Source organism: Sander vitreus, chromosome 4, assembly GCF_031162955.1.
Source record: "Sander vitreus isolate 19-12246 chromosome 4, sanVit1, whole genome shotgun sequence".
NCBI lineage: Eukaryota > Metazoa > Chordata > Actinopteri > Perciformes > Percidae > Sander > Sander vitreus.
In genome coordinates this window covers 33,968,702-33,981,750 of record NC_135858.1, presented here as the reverse complement: position 1 = coordinate 33,981,750, position 13,049 = coordinate 33,968,702, and the positions used below count along the sequence as shown (strand labels likewise).

Genomic DNA, 13,049 nt, shown 5'->3' with positions numbered 1-13,049 from the left:
GGATTAATCCTACATTGAAAACTTCTGCAAACCTCTTAAACATTTATTCATGACATTTATGAAAGTTTAAAAATGAGATATGGAAACGTTTCATGCAGTCCCGTTCCCACATCTGCTGTCAGAATGCGGAAAAAAGGAGCTGAACGAGATGATTTCATTATGAAGAGGCGAATGGGTGCGGCAGTGGCTCGGCTGATAAATCAATACACAAACTCAAAACAACCTTGTGACTTTAGAGGCGTCATTCAGCTCCCCTCGTCTTTCTCTCTTTCCGTCTCTACTGAGCAAACAAATGCACACTGTGAAAGGCAGTTTGACTGCCCGATAACAAAAAGACAATCAAATAAGAGAGCACTAACAAACGTTTTTGGCCATTTCTGTTAGTCACCCGCTGAAAAACCCATTATTTTGTTTTCTCTGCTCCGACACTGATCTGCTCTCCTCTCTACCAATCGGATCAGATGTCAACGCACAGCAGTCACATCGCCCTGGGGAGCGGACACGTTTACTTTGAATGAAAAAGTATGAACGTCGCCATCGTTTCTCGGTGGAACTTTCCGGGTTGAAAATGAAGATGGATTTCGATCACATCGGATCAAAGCTTTTTTTTCTTTTTCGTGGAGCGTTTTAACGCTGTGTAATGACGCTAGTTAAAGAATGTTCGGAGAAAAACTGAGAAACTGTTTCCAGTTTGGTCCAGGCCTCAGTAGGATTAAAGTCTCTAACTCCAGCAGTGTTATTGCTTTACTCTGGCCACAGAATCACACAAGTGCAGCAGCCTCTAAACCGGGCTGAACATAAACCAGGAAAGTAAAAGGTTTTACAGTTTAAACTTAAAGTGAAGGCCAAAAAAAGAGTGACCTCTAGAGAGGACTGCCATCTATCCAAACTTTGATAAAGTAAAGAGATGTGAGAGCTAAGCTGGTACATAGAGCTGTGATCAGTGCCTAGTGCACAGGTTTCTTCTTTTAGATAAGAAAGTTTGGACTGTGGCGAATCAAATCGTTGTTCCGTACGTGAGCAAAGTGTTTTTCCAAGGCCGCGTCTACCAGAGTAGCCAGCCAGCATCTCCTCCATGGTTGTTGTGACTTCCGCAGCAGAAGAAGGCATTTTAGTGGAGTTTTTGGTCTCACGCGGCATTGGCTGGGTTATAGACTTTTAGAACCAGTTCCAAAAGAGCAGCCAGAAAGCTAACAAAATCAAAGATTAGGGGCATGAAAAAGTATTTTGACAAGAAGAAGGTATCACTATGCGGCCATCCTGCTCAGATCACATGTGGCTCCTCCAAAGCATTTAAAGATTAGAAAACGTTGTTGTGGCTCAGAGAAATGGAAACGTCAATTTAAATAACTCATTTAAATCAACATAATGGTTCTATCTCAATGCATCTCAAACAACAAATGGAAAGTCTGAATGACTCGCACTTCAGACCGCCAGCTGCTGTTCAAACAGTGTTTGTGGGAGACACAGGGTCATAACGGCATCTACATTTTGTCTTTTGCTGCGGTTTGATGTGTCTGCGTCTGGAGACAGCAAGAGCAGAAGAACAAACTACATATTGATATGAAAGTCTATAAATATATGATAAGCTTAGCTGATTTAAATGTCTGAAGTGACATCTTAAAACGGCATAATACTTCCTCTCATTTAACAGACTTCAAAAGAGATCAAATTTACTTTTTGACATATCAAATCAGACTGTGACTTGCAATTTGAAGAAAAGCAGCTGCTGGCAGAGTCCCGGTGTGAAATCTATCTGACTCGGCAAAGAGACGAGATCTCCGTCAAAAGGTCTGCGACAACCGTCTGAGAAAACTTCACCAATCAGATTTGTTGTCAACCTTTAGCTCAGTTTCAAAATCTATTCTCGTATATTTTTGCTTTTCTTTTAACAGGATTTCATGTTGATAAGGCTGCTTACCCTTACTGCACATATTACGACCACTATTATGATGTGTTGTACAACGGGGCAGTGTGCTATTTTGTTGGCTAGCGGCAATCTCTGTATGCAACATGAGCATGCAGATTTATACACAGGCTATGTACTATGTGTGTGTGTGTGTGTGTGTGTGTGTGTGTGTGTGTATGTGTGTGTGTGTGTGTGTATGTATGTGTGTGTGTGTATGTGTGTGTGTATGTGTGTGTATGTGTGTGTGTGTATGTATGTGTGTGTGTATGCAGTATGTTGAATTCTCTAAACAGCAGATACTGTTTGTTTGACCAAGACAAAATTAAAAATCTATCTTATCTTAAAAGGTGCTCTAAGCGATGTCACACGTTTTTGAGGCTACAACATTTTTTTGTCACATACAGCAAACATCTCCTCACTATCCGCTAGCTGCCTGTCCCCTGAACACACTGTGAAAACAACGCGGTCTCTGTAGTGGTGCCTTTTACGTTCGGTTTAATGTTCAATTTGTTCAACACAAGAATGTTGGAAATGATTTCCTTTTGTGTTTTTAAGTCAACAAGCAAGTTGTTTGCATTTTAGCAGAATACTGAAACTATCAGAAAAGGCAGAACTGAGTACACTTTAAAATCTGTTTATTTATCGCAAGCAATATCGTTATCTGGATATTCAACGCTATCACGTGTTGCATATTTTCCTCGTGTCCTGCAGCCCTAATATTTCTATATTTAATGAAGCCACCCTGCCTCACGGCAAGAAGGTCCTGGGTTCGAACCCCCGGTGAGTAGGCCTTTCTGTGTGCGTTTGCATGTTCTCTCCGTGTTTATATGAGAATCGGTAGGAAAACGACACTATCATTATTTTTTTTTTTAGTGGTGCCTTTTGTGTTCAGGTTAATCTTCAATTTGTTCAATAAAAGAATGATGGACATTTGTGGTATGTTAGCAGAATACTGAAAGCAGCGGAAAAGCAGAACTGAGTACACTTATCGCAATATTCAACGTTATTATATATATTCCTCGTATCGTGCAGCCCTAATATCTGTCATTTAATAAATCCATCAGGTGCTAGGTTGCTAGGTAACTCCGGGCCAATGCCTTTGACGAAGGTACTTAGTCCCCGGGTGTCGGACTATGGCTGCCTACTGCTCCTAAATAGTCCGGATGGGTTAAATGCAGAGAATACAATCCTCTTATAAGTGAACTGTACTTGGCAAACAAGGAATTTCCTTTTTCCTAAGACAACAAGAGAGGAGTGCGACAGAGAGGTTTCTAGGGAGTGAGGCTCAGTGGCTAATCAGCGTAAATTAAAAGGCTTTTATTTTCCAGGACCATTAGGGAGGATCAATACCTGATCTAATAGCTTATCCCCTTCAGCATCAGACTGTGGTCATTAGTCTGACACACACACACACACACACACACACACACACACACACACACACACACACACACTACTAATGTAATTATAAACTCTAAATGTCCCTGTGTTAATGCGGTTTGAACTGCCAGCAGTGGAGATCCATTCTAACTTAATAGTAGGACATCAGACAGGAGACTGTGTGTGTCCCAAACTCGACCACAGTGGGTGTGTGTGTGTGTGTGTGTGTGTGTATGTGTGTCAGAGATTTATTAGTAGTCACTGGCTGTGTTTTTCAGTTCAATTGTCAAGCGAATATTAGGCAAACTTTTGACGCACGAGCCTCCCGTGGCTTAAACATGAATGTCACTTCTCTGTGGTGTAGGAGTTTAATATCGTGACATAAACTTCCACAGTAGCAACAAAGCATTACCGGAGTCACACAGAGCAAACGCAAATATACACACATCCAAACTGTGTGTGTGCTGTAGAGTCTCGTTGGGGTTCATTCTCTGTGTATAAATACAAACGCATAAAAACACACCCACTGACTGCCAGCGCCGATGAACAGAGTCCAACTCTTATTGAGACGGCCTTCCAAAAGCACTCAGTGCATCCAACGCTTACGACTCCCACGCTGCAACAAGACTCCGAGCAACACTAACACATCCCTTGATAAATGACAGCAGAAAACGGAAAGTGGGATCCTGAAATACGTTAGTTTTTTGTTGTTTTTTTAACAGAAGTTGTTCCTCACTTGGGCCCTCAGGACCACAGCTGGCTCACTGTTTGCCCGGGTAGTTACAGGGATCACATTTGCCTGTCCTCTAAGGTTTTCTGTACCAGCCACGTACTGCAACCCCTATTCTCCACCGGGCGCGTCTTCGCTGCGTTCGGGAGGCGCGTCGGCCCGCCCGCGAGCAATCTCGGCCATTCAAGCCAATGCTTGATATCCCAGCACCCGCGTCACGGCGCGTCCCAGAAGCGGCTCTCCGTACTGCACATTGCTGCAGCTCCTCTTTTCACCCTTTGTGTTGAGCTCTCTGTTTTAGCTACAGAGTGAGGCATCTCACTTCTGTTCCATCTTTGTTGGGAGTCGCACATGCGCAGTACCTCGGTAAGAAGGTCAGTTGCAGAGTATGATGGCGTGCCACGCTAGCAGCTAGGCGAGCATTATAACGTGTGTTCCAAAGTGACCCACGTTTGTCTCTGAAGTAAAGGCTGGACTACAACAGAGCTGTTTGGAGCAGTTTGTGAACAGTGTTTTCTGTTGGAGATGGTAAGTCCCTTTGGGGGGGACTTTGGGCTTTTTTACTTTGGAAACCTATAACATGCACAAAAAAGTCCCATTTGGGGAAAAAAAGAACATCCCTCTTTAGCGAACACACACACACACACACACACACACACACACACACACACACACACACACACACACACACACACACACAGTGATGGTCACACTGCGCCCTCTGGTGGATACAGCTGCACTTTGTTGGATGAAACAGGCCACAAATAGGGGATCCTAATGAAGGGCCAAACATTTCATTCCAGAGAGAATTGAAACTCTGATTAAAAACATCCTTTAAACTCACTGAACTTGGTTTTCATCTACAGCACACGTTCAGAGAAACTCCACAGTGTGTGTGTGTGTGTGTGTGTGTGTGTAAACGGTGGCGATTAAGAATTAAACATGAGACCAGGGTTATAGTAGCAAACTAAAACTAGTATACTAATAAAGAATAAAACTAAAACCTTTAAGAAAAACTAAACTGACACTATATTTCCAGGTTCAAAAAACAAATACATACACATATATACACAATTTTTGTTTATTAGCTATAATATTTCACTACCGAGAAAAGGAGACTTTCCGCCAACTCTCAATGTGACATTGAACCACAGAAACGGGATGGACTTGACATGAGAAGGTGCTGTGTGCTGTAATGGCTTCACATCTGACACTAAAGTAGCACAACAATTAAAGCTATAATGCAGTATTTAAAATGTGGTAGTTTACATGCCCAAACATTGCTTAAAGCTATAGTGGGTAGTTTCTGTCGCCCCCATGAGGAATTCTAAGTAATGACAACAACACTGTCGGCGCGTCCACGTGATACAAGCCTTCTGTGATCGATATTGCACTAGTCCATATTGCGATTTCGATAGAATGACGATCAATTGTGCAGCCCTAGATTCTGTAGCTACATACTTCTGAGACGTTACACCTGGCCCTGACAAAAACAAACTACAAAAAATTAGGGCTGGGTATCATTCAAAAATATTCGATACCGGTACCAATACCGTGACTTTGATACCGGTTCCTAAACGATACTTTTTCCCGATCCCACTTTTATAAAACAAAAACAAACTACATTTTACATTACGCCACAAATCTTTTAACGTATTTTTCAGCTCCTACTACGTGAGCCCCGTCTCTGCGTGCTGATTGGCTCACTGACGCTTTTTGACGAGATTTACTGGGAAAATTGGGTTTTCAATGACGAGGCATTTTTCGATACTCGATACTTAAGAGGCAATACAGTCGGTGCCTGAAAAGTATTACAGTTGGTACCCAGCCCTACTAAAACTACTTTAAAACTAAATGTATAAAAAAAATAAACCTTTCTGAAAAACTGAAATTAAACTAAAATTAGCAAACACACAGAAAACTAACATGAAATCCAAAAGTGAAGTAAAAAAAAATTATAAAAACTACTTTCAAAAAAATCTCTCAAAACTCTCACACCCTTGCCAGAGACATAAGAAGTTTCCATTTTCAGCCCTTGTTTTTTCGAACAAAGATTCACGGTCTACAAAGAGAGTCACTGTGTTCGCACTATTGTTCTAAAACAGGGCAGGATGTTCCTCATCGGTTGGTTCCTCTTACACTTTTTTCAGTCAACTGGGAGCCAATTCCTCATCATCTTTGTCAGACGTGATGACCTATATTCAAGCATTACGCCTGTAAACATCTGCAGGGAATGCATTTGAGACTGACACACTATGTTTAGGGCTGCAACTAGCGATTGTGCTCATTGTCGATTAATCTGTCCATTATTCTCTTGACCAAATGGATCAGTTGTCTGGTCTATGAATGGTCAGTACACTGTTAAAAGAACTGTGGATCAGTGTTTCCCAGAAGCCCAAGATGCCGTCCTCAAATGTCTTGTTTTTGTCCACAGCTAAAAGATATTCGGTTTACTGTCACAGAGGAGAGAAGAGACTAGAAAATACCCACGTTTAAGATTGATTACAGCTCTTGATTACCGATTTTAAAAAATAGCTGCCCATTCATTTATTTGTTGACAACTAATCGATTAATCTCTGCAGCTCTGATTACGTTAGAGCTTAAAAGGGTCTTACTTTTCATAGTCCCAGCTTCTTCCTCGTCCTCGTCCTCCGAGTTGATGACCATGGTGCCGAGCTGCGACTGCATGGTTCCCGTGTCCTCGTGCGAGATCATCGTCCGGGCTGTGCCGCCGAGCGAACTGGCTAATGAGCCGGCGGCCCTGATGGTTCCAGAGTCGCCCGCTCCAGCCCGCACCATCGTCCCCTGGTCCACCTCATCCTCATCCTGAAACAGACACACACACACACACGCACACAGGCAGTGAGTAAAACTTTATTAACAAACGTGAAAAAATGTTTTATTGAGCTATTCACCTTAGACGAAATCGCCTCGTCACTGTTTAAATGTTTGTCGTTTCTTTTGTTATCGTCTTTTTGCTGATATTAGTTTGGGACCATTTGGTTTTCGTTTCATCGTCAGCTACACGTGTCTATCTTTTCATATGTAGATTCGTGTCACTTATTTTCTGATCTTTATATTACTTTACGTTTTGCAGTTTGTCGTTTCATTGATTCAACTTCAGTCCTCGACTACAGCAGATGACACGTTCTCTGTGTAACTACTTGTCTTCATATTTTGGGATTGTGCCCGTCTGTACCGAGTTCTCGTCGTCTTCTGCGTCCTGCTCTCTCTGTTCCTCCTCCTCCTGGCTCTTCAGTTTGATCTCCATGGCGTCCGTGATCATCGCCCGGAGGACGGAGTTGGGCTTGGCCGACTTGATGAACGGATGCTGGAGGAGAAAGAGACAAAGAATGAGAGCGAGAGAGAGAGAAAGGAAAAATTAACGAGAAGAGTGGGTACACATTTTCGGTTTCCTTTCTAGCACACAAACAAGCAGCTAAAACCTAATTGAATAGGTCCGAACGACAGTGAAAATCCAGTTTGCCTAATTAAGATAATGCTCTAGCTATTTCTATATCTAGTGTTATTATAAACACATTAAGATTACTATGGGTTCAATTTACTGACATTTAACATTACACCTTTTGACAGGCAAAATGCATCAAACCTATTCTTAAGGAATTAATTGAAGGTGAACGCACGACTTCTTCTGGACGCTCCTTCTAAAAAATCTTCCTCTTTTCAGACAGGCATGTTCTCGGGTAACGTTTTAAAGAATTCCCTTGTGTCTCATACCTATTGCTCCAAAACGGAACGATAGGCTCAACTGTTACATCATATATTCCCTGTACAAGCTTATACACCTATACCTGTGTTCCCTGATTAACACATCTACTGCAGATTGTTACTCACTCGCGTGTCTTGCCTTTCAGGGTTGACACTGACTTACAAATACTTCACCTACAGCAGTGGGAGTCAGTATACGGCGTTACCTGTAACAGCTGTGTGGCCGTCGCCCTGTTTTCGGGGTTTTTCACCAAACACTGGCTGACAAATTCTCGAAACGACGGAGACCACAGGTCTGGGTTCTTCAACGTTGGCGGAGGGTTGGTTGGAATCATGAAGATGGCCTGGAGGAGGAAACGTAATAACTCAGTACGGACGAAGGAGAGCGGGCCCCCCCCGACTAAAGAAATCATTTAGTTAACACGCACTTGTGTGGTTTCGATTCGTTGATTTAAAACAAAGTTTCTCCACAAAGAGTCATCACCATCGCAAAAGCACCACTTGAGATCTTTGTGTTTACCAGAGATGTGCTCAGGAGTTTCTAGAAATAAGTCATTCAGGATGTATAGTCATAAAAAAATCTACTAAAGAAATCTTAGTCGACTAAGACTTTATTTCTTCTACCCACCTACTGTGCAATATTTAATATTTAATACTATTGAAAATATTGATAATACTGTGCAATGTCATTACTGTGCAATATCTATTACTCATTGAATATGATCACCACTATTGGGCAATATTCAAATAATGTGTAATAACCCACACTGCTTATCACACTGTATATAAAACCCTATTTTTTTTTTTTTTTTAAATATGTATATAGTGTATAGCACCTTACCCCCCTTTTTTTGCACTACTTATTTTATTATTTGTGATATTATTTTACGTACATGTTGGCAAATGAGTTGCCTTTAATGTCATCGTACGTGTATAGTGACAATACAAGGCATTCCATTCTATTCTAAGACCAAAACGACAGATTAATCGACTAAAAGGGGACAGCCCTGACGCAGAGAAACGCTCAACGACAATTCTTCCTTCATGAAAGAAGTCAACCCTCTAAGTAGGCCTGTAACAATTATTACATAATTGTCAATTATGTTACGCAATTGCGGTTTCTTTGTTTAACCGCAACCGATTGCTAACGTTAGCTAAAGTCCTAAGGGGTATAACTGTTGATGGTAACTGTTCATTTTCTTTAGATATGCTAAATTGTAATTATTGGTCGGATTCATGAGCTAACAGTTACGTCTAGCGGCAGCAGTCACTTGTTGCAACTCCAAACATCCTGGTCTGTAGCTGTTAACCCATTTACTTTTTTTTTTTTTGGGCTTTTCCGCCTTCATTTGACATGACAGCTAGGTGAGAAAGGGGAGAGAGAGAGGGGGGGGAAGACGTGCAGGGAATCGTCACATGTCGGATTTGAACCCTGGACCTCTGCGTTGAGGCAGAAACCTTTCAGTATACGTGCGCCTGCTCTACCCACTGAGCCAACCCGGCCACTCCTTGGGTCAAATTTGACCCGTTTTTAAAGGTTTTTTTTTTTTTTTTATATCAGAAATTTGGGTTTCTTACAACCAAATTACCCAAAATAACATGGATGCATGCACGTCGTCAGGATTCTTCGCAGGTACAATTGATGATTACTTTCATTGAATTCGGGGCGTTTTATTCAATTGTATAGAAATGGTTTCAAAACATATCCTGACTAAACTTTGACCCGTCTGTCGTTCTCTCAACATCCTCTGATCTCAACTATTAGTCAAAACAACTCATAATTTCTGCTTTTTTTTTTTACTAAAACATTAGGTATAATGTCATATAAATTAGGTTTATTGACCATGAATTTAAAAAAAAAGTGTTGACAAAAACTTTGGAAAAAGTGCCAAAACTAATTCATTTTCTAAATTATGACACGGAAGGGCACAATGGTTAAATAACCATCACCACATTATTAATTATGATAATAAAGAGGCGTGGTTTAGTTCATAGGCTGTGTATTTTTGTTATTACATTATCTGGGTCACATAACAGTCATATAACCCAAAAATGTACCCTGGGATTCATTTAAAACTTATATATATATATATATATATATATTTTTTTTTTTTTTTTTTTATTTGACAGAAAAGGACAAATATATGGTTAGTCACACTTATTTCTTAGACAATTAATTGTACAGCAAAATTTGGAGTTGTTACAGCTCTACCTCTAACATCTCTCCACGCACAAATACACACACTGTCTCTTTACAACCCCGATTACAAACTCTTTCGTCCAATACACAAAGATGCTGAACAGACTCTCTCACCCTCATGGGATGTATGTCGGCGTAGGGCGGCTTCCCCTCGGCCATCTCGATAGCCGTTATTCCCAGAGACCAGATGTCAGCCACGCAGTTGTACCCGATCTCCTGTATGACCTCTGGAGCCATCCAGAACGGCGTGCCGATGACCGTGTTTCTCTTCGCCATGGTGTCCTGGGGAAGGGGGAGAGAGAGATCGTCAAATCCGAGCTGGATGTTATAGATACTTGGGGTCCTATCTTGCACCCGGCGCAGCGCAAAGCCCGACGCAAGTGTCTTTGCTAGTTTAAGACCGACGCAGTTGTCAGTTTCCCGTCCAGCGCCCGCGTCGTTGAAATTGCAAATGCACCTGCGCCCATGGGCGCGCTGGTCTTACAGGGAGGTGTGTTCAGGTGAATTCTGGGCGTATTGCTATCTTGAGGCAGCGGGAAGTGATTGCACCATTGACCAACAAAAACCTGTTCTAAAGTCAATAGCGCAGCATTTCATTGTTATTTTAACAGCGAATTAGTAAAATGCGCCTAGGCTCGTGCACAGCGCGCACACACTACGATTGTTACACACACACACACACACACACACACACACAGGGAAGCGCAGCAGCACACAAACATGCAAAAGATTACAAATAAAAAATATTCAGCAGCAAATCCGCCATCATAAAAACAATGTTCCGAGGTACAAACGCGCCTGGCTTTTAAAGGGATTGGGAGATGATCTCTGATTGGTTTACTGCATGTTACGCCCAAAACACACCTATGAATTTATTTAGACACTAACTACAACCTTTTTGAACCATGCGCCTGGCGCACGGACCCTTTTTTCCGCCATTACAACTAGCAAAAGTGGATTCGTACACGCCCTAAACACACCCGCGCCAGGCGCTTCACGCCGTGAGCTTAAGACCGTTGAAAATAGGGCCCCTAGTCTCTCTGCGGAGAACTCCCTGAAGCCCGGTTCAGACTACAGTAAGTATACATTCAATTATTTGGTGAATTTGTAATTTTTCCTCTCACTGTGAGTTGTCCAGCAACTCCAAAGTCGGCCAGTTTGGCCTGGCCCTCTGAGTTCAGCAGGATGTTTCCTGCTTTGATGTCTCTGTGGATTTTCCTCATAAAGTGAAGATACTCCAGACCCTTCAGAGTGGACTGCAGGATGGTGGCGATCTCCTCTTCTGTTATCTAAAGACACACGACACACACACACACACACACACACACACACACACACACACACACACACACACAATGAATGCCATTTATTAGCTAGTTTGGCAGTCAGTCATAACTGAAAAAGGACATAAATAAACTACTGTAAAATAGATTTTCTTCTGGGCTACATTACGTAGGATTGGATCGATTAGATGCATACTAATATATATGTGTGTGTGTGTGTGTGTGTGTGTGTATCACATTACCGTCTTGTTGCGTATTCGGATGATGTCAGAAACTGATCCGGCTCCACAATATTCCATAACGATCCACAGGTCACTGTTTTTGAAGTAGCTGCCGTAGTAGCGCACAACGTGAGGACTGAACACAGAGAGATTAAACTCAGGATGATACGGAGAGGTATGTCATACTGAACAAGACTGTGGTCAAATTGTATTAACGGTTTAAAAGGTCCCATATTGTAAAAAGTGAGATTTCCATGTCTTTTCTTTAGCAGTCTGAGGTGCTATATAAATACCAGGGCTGTGACGATGCAATCGTGAATCAGTTAAAAAGCGATATATGAATGTGTAATGATTACAACCGGTAATCATGATGCAATTTTTTTTTTAAACGGCTTAGGGCAAATAATGTGTTTTCTTGGTACATTAACATTAGACAAAAGACAAACTGTTTGCAGTGTTTCCCCTAAATGTTTTTGTGACATCAACAACAGTCAGTTGGTCTGGAGGAGTGAAGATGATAGGTGCTGGGAAACCCCACGTTTGTTTGATGTCTGATTCTTGTTTCCACGAAGGTTGAAGACATGTTATTATGTGTGACTTATTGTAAGTAATTTCGGACAACAGCCCCTGCCAAATAAGTGTTTAGTAATCATATCATTTAAACTAAAATAACAAGAATCCACGGCTCTCTCATAGCGAAACCGATTTGTAAATGTTTCATCAAGTTTAAGGTAATCTACATTGAAACGGATGTCGCCCACCTCTGCAAAAGACGAGTGGGAGAACTCACAAAACTGCTGCTCCACACGAACCAACAAGTACCTGTTACACTGCTGCATGATGGAGATCTCCTTGATGATCTCCTGAAGATCAGATTCCACGGGAACTTGTTTGATTGCTACGATCTCACCCGTCTCTTTATAATGGGCTTTAAACACACAGCCATACGACCTGCAGAGACACAAAGACAAAAGGGTTTCACGTGTTACCGGTGAATGAGCCTCAGACGGTCGGTGAGCACAAGTCAGTCTATTAGTAGTCTCACATTGCCAGACCTTCCTCCACAGCGCTGCGGAGGAGGGTCTGGCTAGTCCACACAGCATTCCGGGATGGGAGAGAAACGTGCTCTGGTTTATTGGCATTTCTTTAAACCAATCACAATCGCCTTTTAATCACTACACGCGGTTCACAATACACGGTCAGTTAGCGTAGTTAACACTACACAAAGTGAAATTACGTGTCCCGTTTTTATTTCACGCATACTATCTGCTTGAGTGAGTGAAGCTATGGACTGATGTCTCTGTTATCTCAGAGCTGTTTGTTTTGGAGAAGAGTTGTCAGGCAAAGTGGAAGAGTGCGTGTCACGGAGGATAATGGGAGCAATGCCAGTAAAACTGTTAACAAAACCAGGGTACCAGGGTGGGAAATTAGCACCCGCCACCAGGAACTCCGAACTGGTATTTTATTCTATACCAAAAGAAAAGTATAGAAGAAAGAAGTGGTTAGCTGTCATTCGAGGAGATCATTGGACACCCACGTCTCACACCTTATTATGCAATGAACACTTCGTGTCAGGTAAGCCTTCGCCTCAATTTAG

The 13,049-nt window shown here is 42.0% G+C and overlaps 1 protein-coding gene across 1 annotated transcript in view; it reads right to left on the bottom strand.

Moving 5' to 3' along the window:
* The window catches only part of LOC144517352 (serine/threonine-protein kinase 4-like), a 40,870-nt gene that overhangs the window by 15,159 nt on the left and 12,662 nt on the right, over positions 1–13,049 (bottom strand). The window contains exons 3-9 of the mRNA XM_078249433.1: positions 12,275–12,403; positions 11,474–11,588; positions 11,073–11,237; positions 10,063–10,230; positions 7,955–8,092; positions 7,219–7,350; positions 6,635–6,845 (exon numbers count right to left, since the gene is read on the bottom strand). Of these exons, the coding sequence (XP_078105559.1) occupies positions 6,635–6,845; positions 7,219–7,350; positions 7,955–8,092; positions 10,063–10,230; positions 11,073–11,237; positions 11,474–11,588; positions 12,275–12,403 (1,058 nt within the window). The remainder of the gene's footprint in view (positions 1–6,634; positions 6,846–7,218; positions 7,351–7,954; positions 8,093–10,062; positions 10,231–11,072; positions 11,238–11,473; positions 11,589–12,274; positions 12,404–13,049) is intronic.